At 41.3% G+C, this 21,953-nt stretch overlaps 1 protein-coding gene across 1 annotated transcript in view; it reads left to right on the top strand.

Moving 5' to 3' along the window:
- The window catches only part of il1rapl1b (interleukin 1 receptor accessory protein-like 1b), a 510,835-nt gene that overhangs the window by 58,076 nt on the left and 430,806 nt on the right, over positions 1-21,953 (top strand). Inside the window, exon 2 of the mRNA XM_062989648.1 lies at positions 11,003-11,098. Within this exon, the coding sequence (XP_062845718.1) occupies positions 11,017-11,098 (82 nt within the window). The 5' untranslated portion in view covers positions 11,003-11,016. The remainder of the gene's footprint in view (positions 1-11,002; positions 11,099-21,953) is intronic.

Here is a 21,953-nt window from a genome sequence, read left to right as displayed (position 1 = left end):
CCACCAGCTAATATCCAGAGTAACCACCGTGTGCAGCACGGACAGCAGCTAGATGGGCTCTGAGTGACTCAGTAGGGTCCTGGTAGGTTGTCACAGCTATCGGGAGCCATGCTGACCACAGTGCATCCCACAGCTGCTGGACGGTGTGTGGGGGAGGATCCATAGAGCAAACATGACAATCAAGGTGGTCCCACAGATATAAGGGGGTCAGGGTAATACTTAGAAGTCTTGGTCATGCTCTTCTAACCAATGTTGGACATATCTAGCCATGTGACGCGTCACATTGTCTCCTTGTTTCTACACTCACTGTCCATTTTATCAGCTCCACTTACCATATTGAAGCACTTTGTAGTTCTACAGTTACTGACTGTAGTCCATCTGTTTCTCTGCATGCTTTGTTACCCCCTTTCATGCTGTTCTTCAATGGTCAGGACCCCCACAGGACCACTACAGAGCAGGTATTATTTGGGTGGTGGATCATTTTCAGCACTGCACTGACACTGACCTGGTGGTGGTGTGTTAGTGTGTGTTGTGCTGGTATGAGTGGATCAGACACAGCAGTGCTGCTGGAGTTTTTAAATACCATGTCCACTCACTGTCCACTCTATTAGACACGCCTACCTAGTTGGTCCACCTTGTAGATGTAAAGTCAGAGACAAATCTTTGGTTGGTGGACTATTCTCAGTTCAGCAGTGACAGTGAGGTGTTTAAAAACTCCATATGAAATTAAACTTTCTTTATGAGCTGCACGTCAAAAGTAGAAAGTGGTCATAATAATGTGACTTGACTGTGTAGTTCAAGAGATTTAACAAATGGCAGTTTTTAGCTTTTATTGCTTTTTTAGGAATTGTCCCAATTTTTTTAGAAATTAGGTTTGTACTCAAAGTTTCAAGAAACCTTTTTAAAATGTCACAAATTTCACTCCAAAATAGTGCGGGCACCTTTCCAGAGGACTAGCTCCTGGTCACACGTACGTAAAAAAGGTTGTGGGGTTGGGATACTTTTTATGTCATCGTTTTTGGCACCAATAATACAACCCCAAATCAGAAAAAGTTGGGACTGCATGGAAAATGCAAATGAAATAAAAACACAGAGTTTCTTACATTTACTTTGACTTTTATTTCATTGCAGACAGGATGAACCTGAGATATTTCATGTTTTGTCTGCTCAACTTCATTTCAATTATTAATAAACATCCATTCCTGCATTTCAGGCCTGCAACACATCTTAAAAAAAGATTTTTTACCACTTTGTAATGTTGCCATTCCTTTTCCCCACATTTAAAAGACGTTTTGGCACCGAGGATACCAAGTGATTTAGTGTTTCAGGTTTTATTTTGTCCCATTCTTCCTGCAAACACGTTTCAAGATGTGCAACAGTACGGGGTCGTCGTTGTCGCATTTTTCGTTTCAAAATGAAACTTTTTCCGCAGCCATGCCTTTGTAATGTGTGCAGCATGTGGTTTTGCATCGTCTTGTTGAAAAATGCATGGACGTCCCTGGAAAAGACGACGTCTTGAAGGCAGCATATGTTGCTCTAAGATCTCAATGTACTTTTCTGCATTAATGCTGCCATCACAGAAGTGTAAATGACCTTTGTCAAGGGCACTGACACAGCGCCATACCATGACAGACCCTGGCTTTTGGACTTTTTGCTGGTCCGGAGCATACAGCATCCATTTTTTCCAAAAAAGATCTGAAATGCTGATTCATCTGACCACAATACACATTTCCACTGTGTGATGGTCCATCTTAGATGCCTCTGAGCCCAGAGAAGTCGACGCCACTTTTGGGCATGGTTAACATAAGGCTTCTTTTTTTGCACAGTAAAGTTTTAAGTGGCATCTGTGCATGTAACTCTGTATTGTAGTGCTTGATAAAGGTTTGCCAAAGTAATCCCTCACCCATGTGGTTATATCAGCTATTGTTGAGTGGCGGTTCTTGATGCAGTGCCGTCTGAGGGTTTGAAGATCACGGGCGTTCTGTTTAAGCTTGCGCCCTTGGCCTTTACTCACTGAAAATCCTCTCGATTCCTTGAATGGTTTAATGATATTAAACTGGAGATCCTCTGATCATCTTTGCTCACCGAAGACTCAGCCTTTCCTGGATGCTGCTTTTGTACCAAACCATGATTACAATCACCTGTTGACATCACATCATTATTTAGTTTTTTTCACCTCATTATTAGCCCTAAATTGCCATGTCCCAACTTTCTTTGGAATGTGTTGCAGGCCTGAAATGCACAATTACTGTAGATGTACAGTCAGTACGGTTTCGCTCAGCAATGAGGCATTTCAGTGCACAACATGGTTATTTAATTGTAGACTTGATTTGCTTATCCACTATTAAAGGCAAGTTTGTTAGGGGATAGGGGGACTCCCGGTGCCCCTCGTACCTAGTCTATGCCACAAATTCAGCTCTAACCGTGATGAGAATATTTACTTCCGTGGCTTGAGCTGGGTTGCCTACTTAGACCCCAATTTTGGTTCTGGAGTACATGTTAAATTAAAACTCATTAAGTTTCACTCAATTTCAGTCCCACATGGAGACCACGCTGAGTAACAGCGGTGGTCACGTGAATGGAAATGACTTTGATGATGAAGTGAGTGTGTAATTACTTATTTCACACTAATTTAAGAACTTCTTGAGAAGAACACATATTGTAATCACTCAAAAATTGAAAAATCTCTTGTCATTTTGTTTCAAACTGCCTGTTGCAATTACTTTGTCTCTTGGACCGACTCTACTGTATATTGGACGAAAGGTCACAGACTGGCATCTTCAAGCAGGGAATTCTCACAGAGAGCCTTTTCTAATTCTGACATTCCCATCATTAGACAGCCAGTTGGGTGCCTGGTAAGGATGCTAGCACAGCTAAGATGTACACCCTGGCCAACAATTTAAATTTGGATTTGAATCTCATTTCCTTATCAACATGTTGATCAAAAGTATGTGGACATTTAACAATACGCATGTTTGAAGACGTTGTTTTATTTGTTAAAGGGAGAGCTAATGGTAATTGTATAATACTAAAATATTATATCAATAATAAACATAGTGTATACACTGATCTGATCAGCCATATCATTAAAACCACCTCACTGTTCATTTTATCAGCTCCACTTACCATATAGAAGCACTTTGTAGTTCTACAATTACTGACTGTAGTCCATCTGTTTCTCTGCATGCTTTGTTACCCCCCTTTCATGCTGTTCTTCAATGGTCAGGACTCTCCCAGAACCACTACATAGGTGATGATGTGTTAGTGTGTGTTGTGCTGGTATGAGTGGATAAGACACAGCAGGGCTGCTGGAGTTTTTAAACACCTTACTGTCACTGCTGGACTGAGAATAGTCCACCAACCAAAAATATATTCAGCCAACAGCTCCCCGTGGGCAGCGTCCTCAAACAGCAGCAATAGATGAGCGATCGTCTCTGACTTTACATCTACAAGGTGGACCAACTAGGTAGGAGTGTCTAGTCAAGTGGACAGTGAGTGGACACGGTATTTAAAAACTCCAGCAGTGCTGCTGTGTCTGATCCAGTCATACCAGCACAACACACACTAACACACCACCACCATGTCATTGTCACTGCAGTGCTGAGAATGATCCACCTCCCAAATAATACCTGCTCTGTGGTGGTCCTTTGGGGGTCCTGACTATTGAAGAACAGCGTGAAAGAAGGCTAAATAAAGTAAAGTAGAGAAACAGATGGACTACAGGAGGTAATTGTAGAACTACAAAGTGCTTCTATATGGTAAGTGGAGCTGATAAAATGGACAGTGAGTGTAGAAACAAGGAGGTGGTTTTAATGTGTAGGCAAGTCAGATACTGACTTTTACATCCATGACAGTTGGTGTAACAGCAGCTAATTGATGTGATTAAGCTTAGTAACTTAACACACTAAAGTAATGTGACTAATGATGATAATGATAATAATAATAATAATACTTTGCCTTTCACATACCCAAGGTCGCTTTACAAAACCAAATCCATTCGCAGGAGTACGAGTGTAGGAAAGCAGAGACGCATATATGCAAATATCGTAGATGAGGGTAGTGAATTCCAGAGAATGGGGGCAGCAACACTAAAAGAACTTCCACCTATAGTGAAACGCCTATATTTAGAGCTGGATTTTGTAGCGGATACGTTCTGTAACCTGAGTTTTAGAGGGTAGATTAAAAATGAGGAATTGCAGTAATCTAACCTGGATGTAATAAAAGCAAGCACCAGGATCTCAGCATCTTTTAAAGTGAGAATAGGGTGGACTATTTTTTTCACTTTTTCCACTTTCTCTAATGGACTAAAATGGGTTCTGGGGTTTGTTTACTGCCTTTAAGATGGGATTGTATTATTTGATTCAGTATTGAATTTTGTGAGACACAGGACTCCTTTATACAGGTGGTAGCATTCAGGTAATTTATCACATTCAGCCATAGAACTGCCAGCTACAGTCAGCCTTGGCATGCTGCACAACCCCTTCCTTATTAGAACTGACCTAGAGACCTTGTCCAGCCAACACTGGAACTGCCAGGGCCTGTTAAAGGAAAATACAGAGCGACGTTACTGCATTTCTCATCAGCAAGGGTTTGAGTTCACAGCTGTGTAAAATAAAACTGGTTAGCAGTTTTCACGGCTGATGAAGACTGATGGAGGTGCTAATTGTAAAAGTCGTGTGTGCATTTAGGACTGCGTGAATAAGGTTTGGAGGGAAGTGGTGCATCCGAGCACATGGCCAATAGTCTTCTTAAAGGTATTTTTGTCTGAAGGTAACACTAAGTTAAAAAGGTGAACAGACATTTGGGACTGTTCAGTTCAAAGTCTATGTGCTATGACAAAAGCACAGTAATCAGTAAGCGTAACTTGTACACTGTATGGTGAGTGGACACCTGACCATGAGCTTACCAGACATCCAATTCCAAAACGACAAGCATTAATTTATCCACCCCATCCATCCATCTATCCATCCATCCACCCACCCCATCCACCCTATCCATCCACCCCATCCACCCTATCCATCCACCCCATCCACCCTATCCACCCTATCCATCCACCCCATCCATCCATCCATCCACCCCATCCATCCATCTATCCATTCATCCACCCCATCCATCCATCCACCCCATCCATCCATCCACCTCATCCATCCATCCACCCCATCCATCCATCTATCCATCCATCCACCCCATCCACCCTATCCATCCACCCTATCCATCCACCCCATCCACCCTATCCATCCACCCCATCCATCCATCTATCCATTCATCCACCCCATCCATCCATCCACCCCATCCATCCACCTCATCCATCCATCCACCCCATCCATCCATCTATCCACCCCATCCATCCATCTATCCATTCATCCACCCCATCCATCCATTTATCCATCCATCCACCTCATCCATCCATCTATCCATCCATCCATCCACCCCATCCATCCATCTATCCACCCTATCCATCCACCCCATCCATCCATCTATCCATCCATCCACCCCATCCATCTATCCATCCATCCATCCATCTATCCATTCATCCACCCCATCCATCCATCTATCCATCCATCCATCCATCCACCCCATCCATCCATCCATCTATCCATTCATCCACCCCATCCGTCCATCCATCCATCTATCCATTCATCCACCCCATCCATCCATCTATCCACCCAATCCATCCACCCCATCCATTCATCCACCCCATCCATCCATCTATCCACCCCATCCATCCATCCATCTATCCACCCCATCCATCCAGCCATCCACCCCATCCATCCATCCATCCACCCCATCCATCCACCCATCCATCCACCCCATCCATCCACCCATCCATCCACCCCATCCGTCCATCCATCCATCTATCCATTCATCCACCCCATCCATCCACCCATCTATCCACCCCATCCATCCATCCATTAAATGTAGGTTCACCTATTCACACCAAGAACAGTCACTAATGTCACCATGGACGATATGGTCGATTTCGTCATACCATATTGAGCGGCTAGGTTGGAGACGTGAGTTCCTTTGTGTTGTAGTGAGTCCTTATTTTTTATTAAGAAACAAGGATAAAATACCAAAACAATTACACAAAATATAAAAAAACCCACAATTTTCATAACAAAATGGCTTCTACAGGCAAAAGTCAATGACCTCCCAAAGTAATATTCTGCTATATTATACTAGGCTTTTTTTTTCAGTGTTTAATCAGCTGCTTTTTTTCTTTACATTTGGAATTTTCTCTAAATTTAAAATAAATATGTTTCCAAATCAAGCGCTTTCCGGAAGAAATGGCTCATTGAATTAAAACCTTTCTGAACTTTTTAGCATTCATGATCCCATCAATACATTATAAGAATATAAAAAAATTGTGATGTTTATTGTTATTTTTATTAGATTTTATGTATTTTTTGGAAAGCATTTTAGGCAAAGATTAGTGCACTTTTTGATCGACGCTTCTTAAATATTTTTTAATGTCCCGTTGCATCCAAACATTCAACCAATTAAACAGTAACAGACTATTAAGCAGTTTGTTCAATTTGCAGTTTATTTGCTTAACATTTGACTGTCGGGATCATTTGTTTTTAAAGAAATTGTAGCAGGTTGACCCACTTGTGTTCCGTGTTTGTTTTATTTGTAGTGTAGTGAGGCCACAGGGCATTAGATATAACCACTAAGGGATGTTTTGAGTGTGATGGGTGTATCTGGTTCTGCTGTTTTGCTTGGATTGAATTACTTTTGTTTAATGTTTTGCATCTGGATGTAATGTAATCTGTCCAGAAACTGAACCTGATGTGTATTTAGATTACTCAGCGGGATAGTAGTCCAAAACACATCGTTCGTTAATTCACTGTAACGTACTAACGAATACACAGGGGACGCAGGAGTGGTTGAAAGGTGACGCTGGTGATTGAGAGAGTAGAATACATGTCATAGCTCAGTGTCTGGCTTGCCCTGTTCCCACCCCCCTCCCTGCGTTCGCTGTCACTTACTCCAGCAGATACTGCAGTTGAATTATTCAAATGATGTGAATTCAATGGAACAAAAGGAAATAGGGGAGGGAAGGGCGGGTAAAGCCATGTTGGAGAAAGGAAGGAGGCAGGGTAACCTGGATAACAGCGGACCGACAAAACATTGTGTTTCCAATTTATATACAAATTATGGGGACTGTAGAAACCGCTGTAGGAGCACGGCCTCTTTGAATAGCTCATTCCAAAACAATGGCCATTAATATTTAGTCGCCTACACCCCTTACGGGCCTTTTCTTTTTTGTATTTTTCTTCCAGTTTTCCTCCCTCGTCGTCGTTGTTGTATCCAATTACCCGATCATAATTCACCTCTACTGCTGCAGATCTCCACTCCTGACCAAAGAGGGTTGCACCCGTCGCACACCGACCCCCATTCTCCCGTGACTCATTGTGCAGGCACCACTGATCAAACAGCAGAGGCCACAGGTGCAGCACTTATGAGGAAACCATTGTCCTGCCCCTGTGTCTACATAGGCACCCGGCCAGCTGAGAGCAAAGCTGAGATTCCACTTCGAGAGCTTGAGATCTCAGCACTAGTGGGCTAGTGTATTTCACCACTGCCACCTGAGCAATCCTTTTTAGTCTGCACACCCCTTTCTCCTTCTCCACCTCCACGTTTTATTACATTACAGACTCATTCTATAATAGATTGAGTTCTTTTTTTGCTTGTTTATTTAAAGGTTACATATCTGTACACACCCTTAGCCTAATACTTGGTTGATGCACCTTTGGCAGCAATTACAGCTTCAAATTGTTATGGGAAAGACACTACAAGCTTGGCACACTTGTTTCTGGACGTTTTTGCCCATTTCTCTTGGCATATCCTTGTAACCTCGGTCAGGTTGGATGGGGAGCGTCGGTACACAGCCATATTCAGCTCCGTCCACAGATGTTTGATTGGATTTAGGTCTGGGTTCTGGTTGGGCCACTCAAGGACATTAACTCAATTGACTTTCTATGAAGCCCCTCGTTTGTTCTCTTGGCTGTGTGTTTCTTGGTGTACTTAGCTGAATTCATCTTTCCCTCTATCAGGACTAGTCGGCCCAGTCCCTCTGCTGAAAAACATCCCCACATCATGATGCTGCCTGGTTTCCTCCAGACGTGACCCTTGGTATTCAGGCCAAAAAGGTCAATTTTGGTTTCATCACACCAGAAAATCTTGTTTCTCATAGTTTGAGAGTTCTCTAGGTGCCTTTTGGCAAACTCCAAGCGGGCTGTCATGTGCCTTTTACTAAGGAGTGGCTTCCGTCTGGCCACTCTACCATAAAGGTGTGATTTGTGGAGTGCTGCCTGGATGGTTGATCTTCCGATAGGTTCTCCCATCTCCACAAGGATACGCTGGAGCTCTGTCACAGTGACCCTCGGGTTCCTGCTCACCTCCCTGGCCAAGGCCCGTCCTTGTGTATTTCCATTCAGTCAAAAGAGCATTTAAAGTCATTGGTGCCATTGGTGTTGGAGGGGAAAACTTGTTTCATAATCTACATTCCAATTCACTTTAAAGATGTTCAGTGTTGAGTGATAAGTCTTTGATCAAACCACGTCTTTACAGACCTACACTTGTGTATATGGTAAGAGTTGTAGTGGAATAGGACAGGTCCACTCTTACACTTAAAATTAAAGGCATATTTTTTTTCACCTGTTAGCAAAGGGTGTGGCTAAAACACTCAAACTTAGTAATTTAGTGTTTAAAGTCTGAAAACAAGATCTAGAGTAGGTCTAATATACACTGATCAGCCATAACATTAAAACCACCTCCTTGTTTCTACACTCACTGTCCAGCTACACTTACCATATAGAAGCACTTTAAAGTTCTTCAATTACTGACTGTAGTCCATCTATTTCTCTACATACCATTTAAGCCTGTTTTCACCCTCTTCTTCAATGGTCAGGACCACCACAGAGCAGGTATTATTTAGGTGGTGGATCATTCTAAGCACTGCAGTGACAATGACAATGTTCTGATTGGAAACCTTTGGTCCTGTTATCCATGTGGATGTTACTTTGACACGTACCACCTACCCTAAGCATTGTTGCAGACCACGTACACCCTTTCATGGAAACGGTATTCCCTGATAGCTGTGGCCTCTTTCAGATGGATGATGCACCCTGCTACAAAGCAAAAATGGTTCAGGAATGGTTTGAGGAGCACAACAACGAGTTTGAGGTGTTGACTTGGCCTCCAAAATCCCCAGATCTCAATCCAATCGAACATCTGTGGGATGTACTGGACAAACAAGTCTAATCCATGGAGGCCCCACCTCACAACTTGGTGCCAGATACCACAGCACACATTCAGGGGCTAAGTGGAGTCCATGCTTTGACGGGTCAGGGCTGTTTTTGCAGCAAAAGGGGGACCAATACAATATTAGGAAGGTGGTTGTGATGTTATGCCTGATCGGTGTACATCTATGACTGTAGAATAGCAATCCCACTGAATTTGCAGATTGTTCTAAATAAAAGGTTGAGCATTAGTGGTTTTATTTGAGATGTAATTTGGGATGGGATGTAAGATTCTAATCGACTACCAACTCGGCAGGACACAAATTCATTCTGCTTTACGTAATGAGGGTAAGTGAAGGGGCAAGAGGGGTAGAAATGGTGAGTAGCTCCATGTACAATGGCCAGCTAAGAGAAGAGCCTGTGCTGTCATAATTGGATGCTGGCCAGCACTGGAATGGAACAACTACTGTTCGCTTGGGCTTAATTTGACTCAAAGAAGTCTCTTCTCATCCCAGCAGTCTTTTCTTGTTTCCTCTGTCAACTGTTCCACCCCTCTGGCAACCTCCCCCCCTTCCCCCACCTCTGTCCCGAATAAGTGAAGTCTTTGTCAGGCTGAAATGTCAAGTCGAGGTTTCGTAACACGGTGCAGTGAAGGTCCCTCAGGATCACACGCTCTTTTGAAAGATAGGCTGTGCTGTGTGACCACGGCTGTTGGAACAGGGCAGAGATGCACAAAAATCCCACCAACAATCAATATACAGTACACTGATCAGCCAAAACATTAAAACCACCTCCTTTGTTCGTTTGTACACTTACTGTCCATTTTATCAGCTCCTCTTACCATATAGAAGCACTTTGTAGTTCTACAATTACTGACTGTAATCCATCTGTTTCTCTGCATGCTTTGTTAACCCCCTTTGTTCTGTTCTTCAATGGTCAGGCCCCCCACAGGACCACTACAGAGCAGGTATTATTTGGGTGGTGGGTCATTCTCAGCACTGCAGTGACACTGACATGGTGGTGGTGTGTTAGTATGTGTTGTGCTGGTATGAGTGGATCAGACACAGCAGTGTTGATGGAGTTTTTAAACACCGTGTCCACTCACTGTCCACTCTATTAGACACTCCTACCCAGTTGGTCCACCTTGTAGATGTAAAGTCAGAGACGATCGCTCATCTATTGCTGCTGTTTGAGTCGGTCATCTTCTAGACCTTCATCAGACCTTCACAGGACGCTGCCCACGAGGTGCTGTTGGCTGGATATTTTTGGTTGGTGGACTATTCTCAGTCCAGCAGTGACAGTGAGGTGTTTAAAAACTCCATCAGTGCTGCTGTGTCTAATCCACTCGTACCAGCTCAACACACACTAACACACCACCACCATGTCAGTGTCACTGCAGTGCTGAGAATGATCCACCACCTAAATAATACCTGCTCTGTAGTGGTCCTGGGAAAGTCCTGACCATTGAAGAACAGCATGAAAGCAGGTTAAAAAAGTATGTAGTGAAACAGATGGACTACAGTCAGTAATTGTAGAACTACAAAGTGCTTCTATATGGTAAGTGGAGCTGATAAAATGGACAGTGAGTGAAGAAACAAGGAGGTAGTTGTAATGTTATGGCTGATCGATGTATCGAGGCAAGTTCCTCTACACTAAACTAATTAGCTCGTTATTTCTCTGATCAGTTTCTCTGGTTTGACTCTTCATAGGTATGCGTTTGGGTGAAATGAACATTTTGGTTCTGTTTTGTTTTGCAGGACACTAAAGGAAAATGAAAGGAGCCGTCTCTCTCCAGGTTCTTCTCTATGCCTCGTTAATACAGAGCTTCAAGGTTGTATCCAAAAGAGGCTCAGGTAAGAATCCTGGATGCTTTAAACATATTCAGCTGAGATCTTGAACATGTGTTTAACTACTGTGCAAAGAAGGACCAGAATAATGCAAAGCAGAGGTTCTTTTTTCTTTAATATTGTGGTGTTTAGATTTAATATTGTTGCATTGACGTGGGCAAGGATGAGTCAACCGGAATATTATTATTTTTTGCTTGTTTATTGAGCATTCTAAATACACCGCACAATGGACAGGCAAGTAAAAGCAGTATAATCATCGTTTGACACAGACACTGATCGGTAAACAAATCACATCCATTCCTTTAGCAGGAGACACCAGGACAACCCTGTTCTACGAGTCCTACAAGCAGGTGTGTAACTACCATGGCGGAGGGGGGCCCTCAACGACATGAACTCAACCCCCCACCGCACTGCCCCCCTTATTGGCTGCACTCGCCAGATCGTTATTATTATATTACAATATTGTAGTGGCGATATGTGAGTGACATTCAGCTCAGCCAATCAGAATGCAGCACCCGGTTTATACATGTGCGTTCGGACGTTCTGCAGTTAGTTAGTTTTGTATATGAGACTTGCCGTACGGCCCCAGCATTGAACACAATAGGTAGTTCGGGTGCTGGAGCTAGGCAGTCCAAAGTGTTGTAACGCTCATTGAAGTCCTGACTAAACAGTTAAAGTGACTCTACCTTGTCGTGTGCCTTTATTCCCACACCTCCACCACTGCACGCAGCAAAAGACCCGTAACATCCCCGCCAGACAAGCTGCACTCGCACCGGCTAGGTGAGCCGACACTCTAGTAGCAAGTGGCTAATGCTAGCAGTAAAGTGCGGCGATAACGAAAGTAAATACACGACAATATTTTCGTTAAGTAAAATATTAATATTTATATTATATATGATATTTTCGTTAAGTAAAATATTAATATTTATATTATATATGATATTTTCATTAAGTAAAATATTAAAATAACTAAAAGACATATACATACATACAATATATATCTACATATTTTATCCTTATATATATACAGTGTATCACAAAAGTGAGTACACCCCTCACATTTCTGCAGATATTTAAGTATATCTTTTCATGGGACAACACTGACAAAATGACACTTTGACACAATGAAAAGTAGTCTGTGTGCAGCTTATATAACAGTGTAAATTTATTCTTCCCTCAAAATAACTCAATATACAGCCATTAATGTCTAAACCACAAGCAACAAAAGTGAGTACACCCCTTAGTGAAAGTTCCTGAAGTGTCAATATTTTGTGTGGCCACCATTATTTCCCAGAACTGCCTTAACTCTCCTGGGCATGGAGTTTACCAGAGCTTCACAGGTTGCCACTGGAATGCTTTTCCACTCCTCCATGACGACATCACGGAGCTGGCGGATATTCGAGACTTTGCGCTCCTCCACCTTCCGCTTGACGATGCCCCAAAGATGTTCTATTGGGTTTAGGTCTGGAGACATGCTTGGCCAATCCATCACCTTTACCCTCAGCCTCTTCAATAAAGCAGTGGTCGTCTTAGAGGTGTGTTTGGGGTCGTTATCATGCTGGAACACTGCCCTGCGACCCAGTTTCCGGAGGGAGGGGATCATGCTCTGCTTCAGTATTTCACAGTACATATTGGAGTTCATGTGTCCCTCAATGAAATGTAACTCCCCAACACCTGCTGCACTCATGCAGCCCCAGACCATGGCATTCCCACCACCATGCTTGACTGTAGGCATGACACACTTATCTTTGTACTTCTCACCTGATTGCCGCCACACATGCTTGAGACCATCTGAACCAAACAAATTAATCTTGGTCTCATCAGACCATAGGACATGGTTCCAGTAATCCATGTCCTTTGTTGACATGTCTTCAGCAAACTGTTTGCGGGCTTTCTTGTGTAGAGACTTCAGAAGAGGCTTCCTTCTGGGGTGACAGCCATGCAGACCAATTTGATGTAGTGTGCGGCGTATGGTCTGAGCACTGACAGGCTGACCCCCCACGTTTTCAATCTCTGCAGCAATGCTGACAGCACTCCTGCGCCTATCTTTCAAAGACAGCAGTTGGATGTGACGCTGAGCACGTGCACTCAGCTTCTTTGGACGACCAACGCGAGGTCTGTTCTGAGTGGACCCTGCTCTTTTAAAACGCTGGATGATCTTGGCCACTGTGCTGCAGCTCAGTTTCAGGGTGTTGGCAATCTTCTTGTAGCCTTGGCCATCTTCATGTAGCGCAACAATTCATCTTTTAAGATCCTCAGAGAGTTCTTTGCCATGAGGTGCCATGTTGGAACTTTCAGTGACCAGTATGAGAGAGTGTGAGAGCTGTACTACTAAATTGAACACGCCTGCTCCCTATGCACACCTGAGACCTAGTAACACTAACAAATCACATGACATTTTGGAGGGAAAATGACAAGCAGTGCTCAATTTGGACATTTAGGGGTGTAGTCTCTTAGGGGTGTACTCACTTTTGTTGCCGGTAGTTTAGACATTAATGGCTGTATACTGAGTTTTTTTGAGAGAAGAATAAATGTACACTGTTATATAAGCTGCACACAGACTACTTTTCATTGTGTCAAAGTGTCATTTTGTCAGTGTTGTCCCATGAAAAGATATACTTAAATATCTGCAGAAATGTGAGGGGTGTACTCACTTTTGTGATACACTGTATATATATATATATATATATTGTGTATATATACAGTATATACTGTATATATATATATATATATATATATATATATATATTAATTGTATATATATATATAGCTATGCAGCCCCATACACAACAAACTGCGCTGCACTATGTATTCTGACAACTTTCTGTCAGAACCAGCATTAACTTCTTCAGCGATTTGAGCTACAGGCCAGCCTTCACTCCCCACGTGCATCAATGAGCCTTGGCTGCCCAGGACCCTGATGCCGGTTTATCACTGTTCCTTCCTTGGATCACTTTTGAATTCATACTGACCACTGCAGACTCGGAACACCCCACAAGAGCTGCAGTTTTGGAGACGCTCTGACCCAGTCGTCTAGCCATCACGATTTGGCCCTTGTCAAACTCGCTCAAATTCTTACGCTCGCCCATTTTTCCTGCTTCTAACACATCAACTTTGAGGATAAAATGTTCACTTGCTGCGTAATATTTCCCACCCACTAACAGGTGCCGTGATGAAGGGATAATCAGTGTTATTCACTTCACCTGTCAGTGGTCATAATGTTATGCCAGGTTGGTGTAAAAGCTGCAATCTTTTGTTGTCATACCTTCTGTTGTCTCATAAGTTCTGAAAGGTCTTGCTCTTGTTTAATAATTACAAAACCTTAATAAATTAGTTAGCCACATATATACTTGAATATAAACATCCTAACATACTTTGTAGGATTGATAAAATGGGTCTGTTTGTGCATGTGTGCATGTGCATATCATGCACCAAGAGAACGGTAGAAGTTTGACCGCTTGACTCCTAGTGTTTTATGTCGTGAGGAAAACTTCTATTGCATCGTTCAGCTTGCAATGTAATGTTATTGATCACTTGATGGATATGATGGACACAGTGATGACCAACAGTTAGCTGTGTTGGTGGTTCATGTTTGATGAAGACATTGATGCCATTGACTGGCCCTCATGTTCCCCAGGCATGAATCCAATTAAAAAACCTCTAGAACGTTAGTAACCCTTGCCATTCTAGGTGATTCTAGGTAGGAATTAAATTGTCAGTGATTGAAGGCTATTTGTAAAACAAATGTGTGGAAACCTTACACATTTGGACATTTGTTTCATAGCCGTGGGCATGAATATGATGTTGCCTTGACTAATGGAGCTATACTATTTAGTGTTTCTAAGTAATTTGTGTCTATTCATTTGTGTCAAAAATGTATATAAATACATAGGTAGATAAATCTGCACATTTTTTTAAACCTTAAACTCTGTTACTGTATTTTAAATGATTAAATTATTTATATTCAAGCGCACATCCTTTTTTTTTGCTTTGAAATACTTCTGTAAGAATCCATCATCTCCAATGTCATCACATTTACTGCTGCCTGGCGACACCGCATGAAGCGCCGAGCCTCCGCTGCTCAAATGTCATTTACTTTTCCTTCGGATTATTCAGCCCCTCTGTTCAAACGTTGTATTCAGTCGGCCGAAACGCTCACATTTATATTGCATCCACCGTGCTGACCTGATGAGAACAGCTACCGCCCGCTTCCCATTAGAGCTCCCGGAATCATTCACAGCCCCCGATCGCTTCAGCTCACGAATAATCTCCTTTCATTCAGCCTCAGAGTTCAACATTTTCCCCGTTTCTATACCCTGCTATAATTTTCTCTTTTATTTATGAAATGCTCTGGGATTCAGCTGATAGAGAGGGATTTCATGCAGTGGTAGAAGATGTCAGGATCGATACTTCAGTTGAAGTGGACTCACCAATTAGCCTGAATAGGACCACTTATGCCTTGACCGATAATAAGGTAGGCGCTAATTGAAGGAGACAGTGATTTTAAACGGGGGGTGTCAGCAGCGCACCAATTCAATTTGAGCTCATGATATTAAAGCACGTTAAATACGCTGCAGATGTGTCAGTGCTGTAAAGGCTGTTTTCCCAAAGGAGTGCCACTTGGTCATAAAAATGCAGCTGTGGTAGGAGATGTCAAGCTGTGTGTGTGTGTGTGTGAGCAAAATTACCTGCTATTAGGTTAGAATTATAATTTGTATTAAATGATTCATTTGCTTTTATTGCAAGCTTTTGTTTTTAGTTTTAATTAGAATTCACATGTAGTTTTCCTTTTATTTTTGAAAAGTGCTTAAATAAAAATTTGAATCAATAAAAAAACTGAATCAGCCTTAATCATTTCTACAGTATTTGAGAAGTACTTAGTTCCTGTAATAGATTTGTCTGTAAAAATAATAATAATAATAATACTCTAAAATGAAAATAATATTACAAATGATAAAAACTGTGTATGTAAATAATCTGGTTAATATATATATATATAATTATATAAATAGATATTATATATAAAAAAAATTTAAACAAAGGTTAAATTAACTAAATTATTTACATACACAGTTTTTATCATTTGTAATATTATTTTCATTTTAGAGTATTATTATTATTATTTTCACAGATAAACCAACTACTTACAAGAACTAAGTACTTCTCAAATACTGTATTTATTAAGGCTGACTCGTAATCAATTAAAAAAAAGGGAATTTATATAAATGTATATTATATATAAATTTAATAATCCTTTAAAATTTGACAAAAGTATGTTTCACTTAATTATTTACATACACAATATTTAAATTTGTATTTTATATTGAAATTTTGTAGTATTATTATTTTCACAAATAAATCTAGTACTTTATTTTATATCAGTTTATGTATTTATATAAGAAATTTTATTTTAAAAATATATGTTTTTATTATTAGTGTGTAAATGTTTGTTAGTTTGTTTATTAGGATTTTAACGGTCTTTAACAGTCTTTAATGTCTCCAATTCACCTCACTTGCATGTCTTTGGACTGTGGGAGGAAACCGGAGCACCTGGAGGAAACCCACACAGACATATATATATATATATATAGTGGTACCTTAAAACTCAATGTCAATTAGTTCTGGGAGTGGCGGGTTTTTCCCATAAGGATGTAGCGGCAAAACCGCTTTTGCGCTTGCTGTGCCGTTATTTCCTATGGAGTGTGCTGGTGTGCTGGTGCACAAAGCTTTACATGACATTGTACTAAAACAAGCGAGGAATTTCATTAGTGAGAACTTTTGAGCAGTAATAATTAAGAGAAGTTTAGTGTTCCTATGTCGCTTTTAATATATTAAGTCACTTTAAGCATTTTAGACTTTCTTGGAAAAGCTGATTCCTACAATTTTTCAGAACCCCCAGTTATAACACAAGTTTAAAAGTAAAACAAAAGAAAAATTCAGCTAAACACAGATACAAGTGGACACTTTTAGAGTGAATTTAACAGTTATTTTACCCAAATACAGATTCGTCTCCTATGCGTGCTGACCAAAGTGGTTGTTTATATACAGTATATATACTGGTGCTGGTCATAAAATTAGAATATCATGAAAAAGTTGATTTATTTCAGTAATTCCATTCAAAAAGTGAAACTTGTATATTATATTCATTCATTACACACAGACTGATATATTTCAAATGTTTATTTCTTTTAATGTTGATGATTATAACTGACAACTAATGAAAACCCCAAATTCAGTATCTCAGAAAATTAAAATATTGCTTAAGACCAATACAAAAAAAGGATTTTTAGAAATGTTGGCCAACTGAAAAGTACGAACATAAAAAGTATGAGCATGTACAGCACTCAATACTTAGTTGGGGCTTCTTTTGCCTGGATTACTGCAGCAATGCGGCGTGGCATGGAGTCCATCAGTCTGTGGCACTGCTCAGGTGTTATGAGAGCCCAGGTTGCTCTGATAGTGGCCTTCAGCTCTTCTGAATTGTTGGGTCTGGCGTATCGCATCTTCCTCTTCACAATACCCCATAGATTTTCTATGGGGTTAAGGTCAGGCGAGTTTGCTGGCCAATTAAGAACAGGGATACCATGGTCCTTAAACCAGGTACTGGTAGCTTTGGCACTGTGTGCAGGTGCCAAGTCCTGTTGGAAAATGAAATCTGCATCTCCATAAAGTTAGTCAGCAGCAGGAAGCATGAAGTGCTCTAAAACTTCCTGGTAGACGGCTGCGTTGACCTCGGACCTCAGAAAACACAGTGGACCAACACCAGCAGATGACATGGTACTCCAAACCATCACTGACTGTGGAAACTTTACACTGGACCTCAAGCAACGTGGATTCTGTGCCTCTCCTCTCTTCCTCCAGACTCTGGGACCTTGATTTCCAAAGGTAATGCAAAATTTACTTTCATCAGAGAACATAACTTTGGACCACTCAGCAGTCTTTTTTGTCTTTAGCCCAGGCGAGACGCTTCTGACGCTGTCTCTTGATCAAGAGTGGCTTGACACAAGGAATGCGACAGCTGAAACCCATGTCTTGCATGTGTCTGTGCATGGTGGTTCTTGAAGCACTGACTCCAGCTGCAGTCCACTCTTTGTGAATCTCCCCCACATTTTTGAATGGGTTTTGTTTCACAATCCTCTCCAGGGTGCGGTTATCCCTATTGCTTGTACACTTTTTTCTACCACATCTTTTCCTTCCCTTCGCCTCTCTATTAATGTGCTTGGACACAGAGCTCTGTGAACAGCCAGCCTCTTTAGCAATGACCTTTTGTGTCTTGCCCTCCTTGTGCAAGCTGTCAATGGTCGTCTTTTGTACAACTGTCAAGTCAGCAGTCTTCCCCATGATTGTGTAGCCTACAGAACTAGACTGAGAGACCATTTAAAGGCCTTTGCAGGTGTTTTGAGTTAATTAGCTGATTAGAGTGTGGCACCAGGTGTCTTCAATATTGTACCTTGTCACAATATTCTAATTTTCTGAGATACTGAATTTGGGGTTTTCATTAGTTGTCAGTTATAATCATCAACATTAAAAGAAATAAACATTTAAAATATATCAGTCTGTGTGTAATGAATGAATATAATATACAAGTTTCACTTTTTGAATGGAATTACTTAAATAAATCAACGTTTTCATGATATTCTAAATCTCTGACCAGCACCTGTATATATATACAGTATATACACACATTGGGCTAGTCTATAAGACTGCTGCACCACCTATCTTCATGCATAAACAGAAAATGTCCTCCCTTAATCTTTTGCCACTGTGTTTTAAATTTTTTCGATGACAGCATTGGATTCCTCTCAGTACTTATCATCTCTAACTTCAAAGACATGCCAGTAGGTGTTTTATACGTTATCTCAGGGTAAAAGAGAGTTAATGCATGAGCATAATTCATGAGACGCCTTGCATTAAAAATGCTGCCATATAACCCATATACTGCACCTGTTACTGGGATCATTCATTAAAATTGCAAGATTTCTGCAAGCATATGGTGGCACATATGATGAATTTCTCTGCGCCAATTTTTCTGTGGTGCAAATTAATTTATAATTACTTTTCTCTGGGTCAGTTCCTCTTACGCTACCCCTCTGCCTTAACTGTCCATAAAAGATTCCTTACTTTTAAAAATATATATATACATATCAACCATAACCTCATTGTTTCTACACTCACTGTCCATTTTATCAGCTCCACTTACCATATAAAAGCACTTTGTAGTTCTGCAATTACTGACTGTAGTCCATCTGTTTCTCTGCATGCTTTGTCAGCCCCCTTTCATACTGTTCTTCAATGGTCAGGACTCTCCCAGGACCACCACACAGGTGGTGGATCATTCTCAGCACTGCAGTGACACTGACATGGTGGTGGTGTGTTAGTGTGTGTTGTGCTGGTATGAGTGAATCAGACACAGCAGCGCTGCTGGAGTTCTTACCGTGTCCACTCTATTAGACACTCCTACCTAAGTGCTTCACCTTGTAGATGTAAAATCAGAGACGATGATCCACCACCTAAATAATACCTGCTCTGTGGTGGTCCTGTGGAGGTCCTGACCATTGAAGAACAGCATGAAAGGGGGCTAACAAAGCATGCAGAGAAACAGATGGACTACAGTCAGTAATTGTAGATCTACAATACAGGTTAACCTGTTTCTTGACACGTCTCTGTTTAACATGTTTTCCAAATAATGAAACAGTATCAGATGTAGCAGTTGAAAATAACCAAATTGCTTTGTACTTGACTTGAGCCTAAGTCTTGAGCTTTATAATGCATTTTAGTTACAGTATAAGACGAAAAGCATGTGGAGACCTGACCATAAACTTATTGGACACCTCAATCAAAAATAATGTACGTTAACATAACCTTAGTTTTGTTTTTCCACTTTTCCTCCAAATCTAGTCGTATCCAATTACCCGATTGCATTCCTGCAAGGCGGCTTCATATGGGGCTTGGTATCGGTAATGGAGAGTCACACACTGATCTCCGTTATCCCCTGTCTCTGTGCAGGTGCATAGATCAGCCAGCAGAGGTCATAATTGTATCATTTATTAGGAACCTCCTTTAGCAAGCCAACCCAACGGACGAGCCAGTGATTGTTCTTGTAGACATCTCAGACTCACGAGTTTGAGATATCAGCTCTTGCATGCCAGCATGAACGGCCTTCTTTGTAGTTTTATCAGCTAAATAAAGGTTCAAGGAATTAATGAATTATATAATAATAATAAATTATAGTTTGAAGTTTTTACTGCAGCGACATGGTGGCTAGGTGGGTGGCACTGTCGCCTCACATCAAGAAGGTCCTGGGTTCAGGTGCGGAGTTTGCATGTTCTCCCTGTGTCTGCGTGGTTTTCCTCCATGAGCTCCGGTTTCCTCCCACAGTCCAAAAACATGCAGTCAGGTTAATTGGAGACACTCAATTGCCCTATAGATGAATGTGTGTGTGTGTGTGTGTATGCTTGTGTGTCTATGTGTGTCTGCCCTGCAATGGACTGGTGCCCATTGCATGTTCTCCCCATGTCTGCGTGGGTGTCCTCCCACAGTCCAAAAACATGCAGTCAGGTTAATTGGAGACACTGAATTGCTCTATAGGTGAATGGGTGTGTGTATGTGTGTCTGCCCTGTGATGGACTGGCGCCCTGTCCTGGGGGTTACTGTGTTACTCAAGTCCATTATGGGTTCCTGTGACAGCTACACACAGGAATATCGGCGAACACTAGAAAGCAGCCGCACCATAACCAGACAAAAGTCTAGACGGGTTCCTGTTACAGTAGGAGACGTGAGAGACGTGAACCTTGTTCCATTTGATGGATCGTTTCACTTAATTAATCCTTGTTTGCACGTTGTTTATAGGTGTGGGCGACATGCTTCAAATACTGGTGGCACCAGCTCATCTTTCATTATTTAAGTTGATTAAAAATCAATTAGGGTGCTCTAAAAATGATAATAATAATAATAATAATAATAATAATAATTAATAATAATAATAATAATAATAATAAAATTACTATTATAAAAGCCTAGTAAATAATTAATTAATTAATTACAAATAATTATTAAATAACCTAGACATTATTATAAATTTGGCTTATAGAATGTATTAATTAATTATTTTATTTATACTAATATTTAGTGTGATATACTGCAACAGTAAATTAACCAAAGCTTTTGTTATTAAAAAATAAATAAATAAAAATATTGAAATATACATCGACTAGGCATAACATTATGACCACTGACAGGTAAAGTGAATAACACAGATTATCTCTTCATCACTGCACCTGTTAGTGGGTGGGATATATTAGGCAGTGAACATAGGCAAGCGTAAGGATTTGAGCGAGTTTTACAAGGGCCAAATTGCAGCCCTTTGGTCACGGTCTGCAGTGGTCAGTATCTTTCAAAAGTGGTCCAAGGAAGGAACAATGGTAAACCGGTGACAGGTTCATGGGCGGCCAAGGCTCATTGATGCACGTGTGGAGCGAAGGCTGGCCCGTGTGGTCTGATCCAACAGACGAGCTACTGTAGCTCAAATTACTGAAGAAGTTAATGCTGGTTCTAATAGAAAGAAGTCAGAATACACAGTGCATCACAGTGTGTTGACGCCCATGCTGACCCCTGTCCACCGCGGAAAGCGCGAACAATGGGCATGTGAGCATCGGGAATTGGACCACGGAGCAATGGTCTGATGAATCATGTTTCCTTGTACATCACGTGCGTCGCTTACCTGGGGAACACATGGCACCGGGATGCACTATGGGAAGAAGGCAAGCCGGTGGAAGCAGTGTGATGCTTTGGGCAATGTTCTGCTGGGAAACCTTGGGTCCTGCCATCCATGTGGATGTTACTTTGACACGTCCCATCTACC

This window comes from Trichomycterus rosablanca, chromosome 27 (assembly GCF_030014385.1).
Source record: "Trichomycterus rosablanca isolate fTriRos1 chromosome 27, fTriRos1.hap1, whole genome shotgun sequence".
Classification (NCBI taxonomy): Eukaryota; Metazoa; Chordata; class Actinopteri; order Siluriformes; family Trichomycteridae; genus Trichomycterus; species Trichomycterus rosablanca.
Note: the sequence above shows the minus strand (reverse complement) of the source record. Positions and strands in the feature narration are given on the sequence as shown.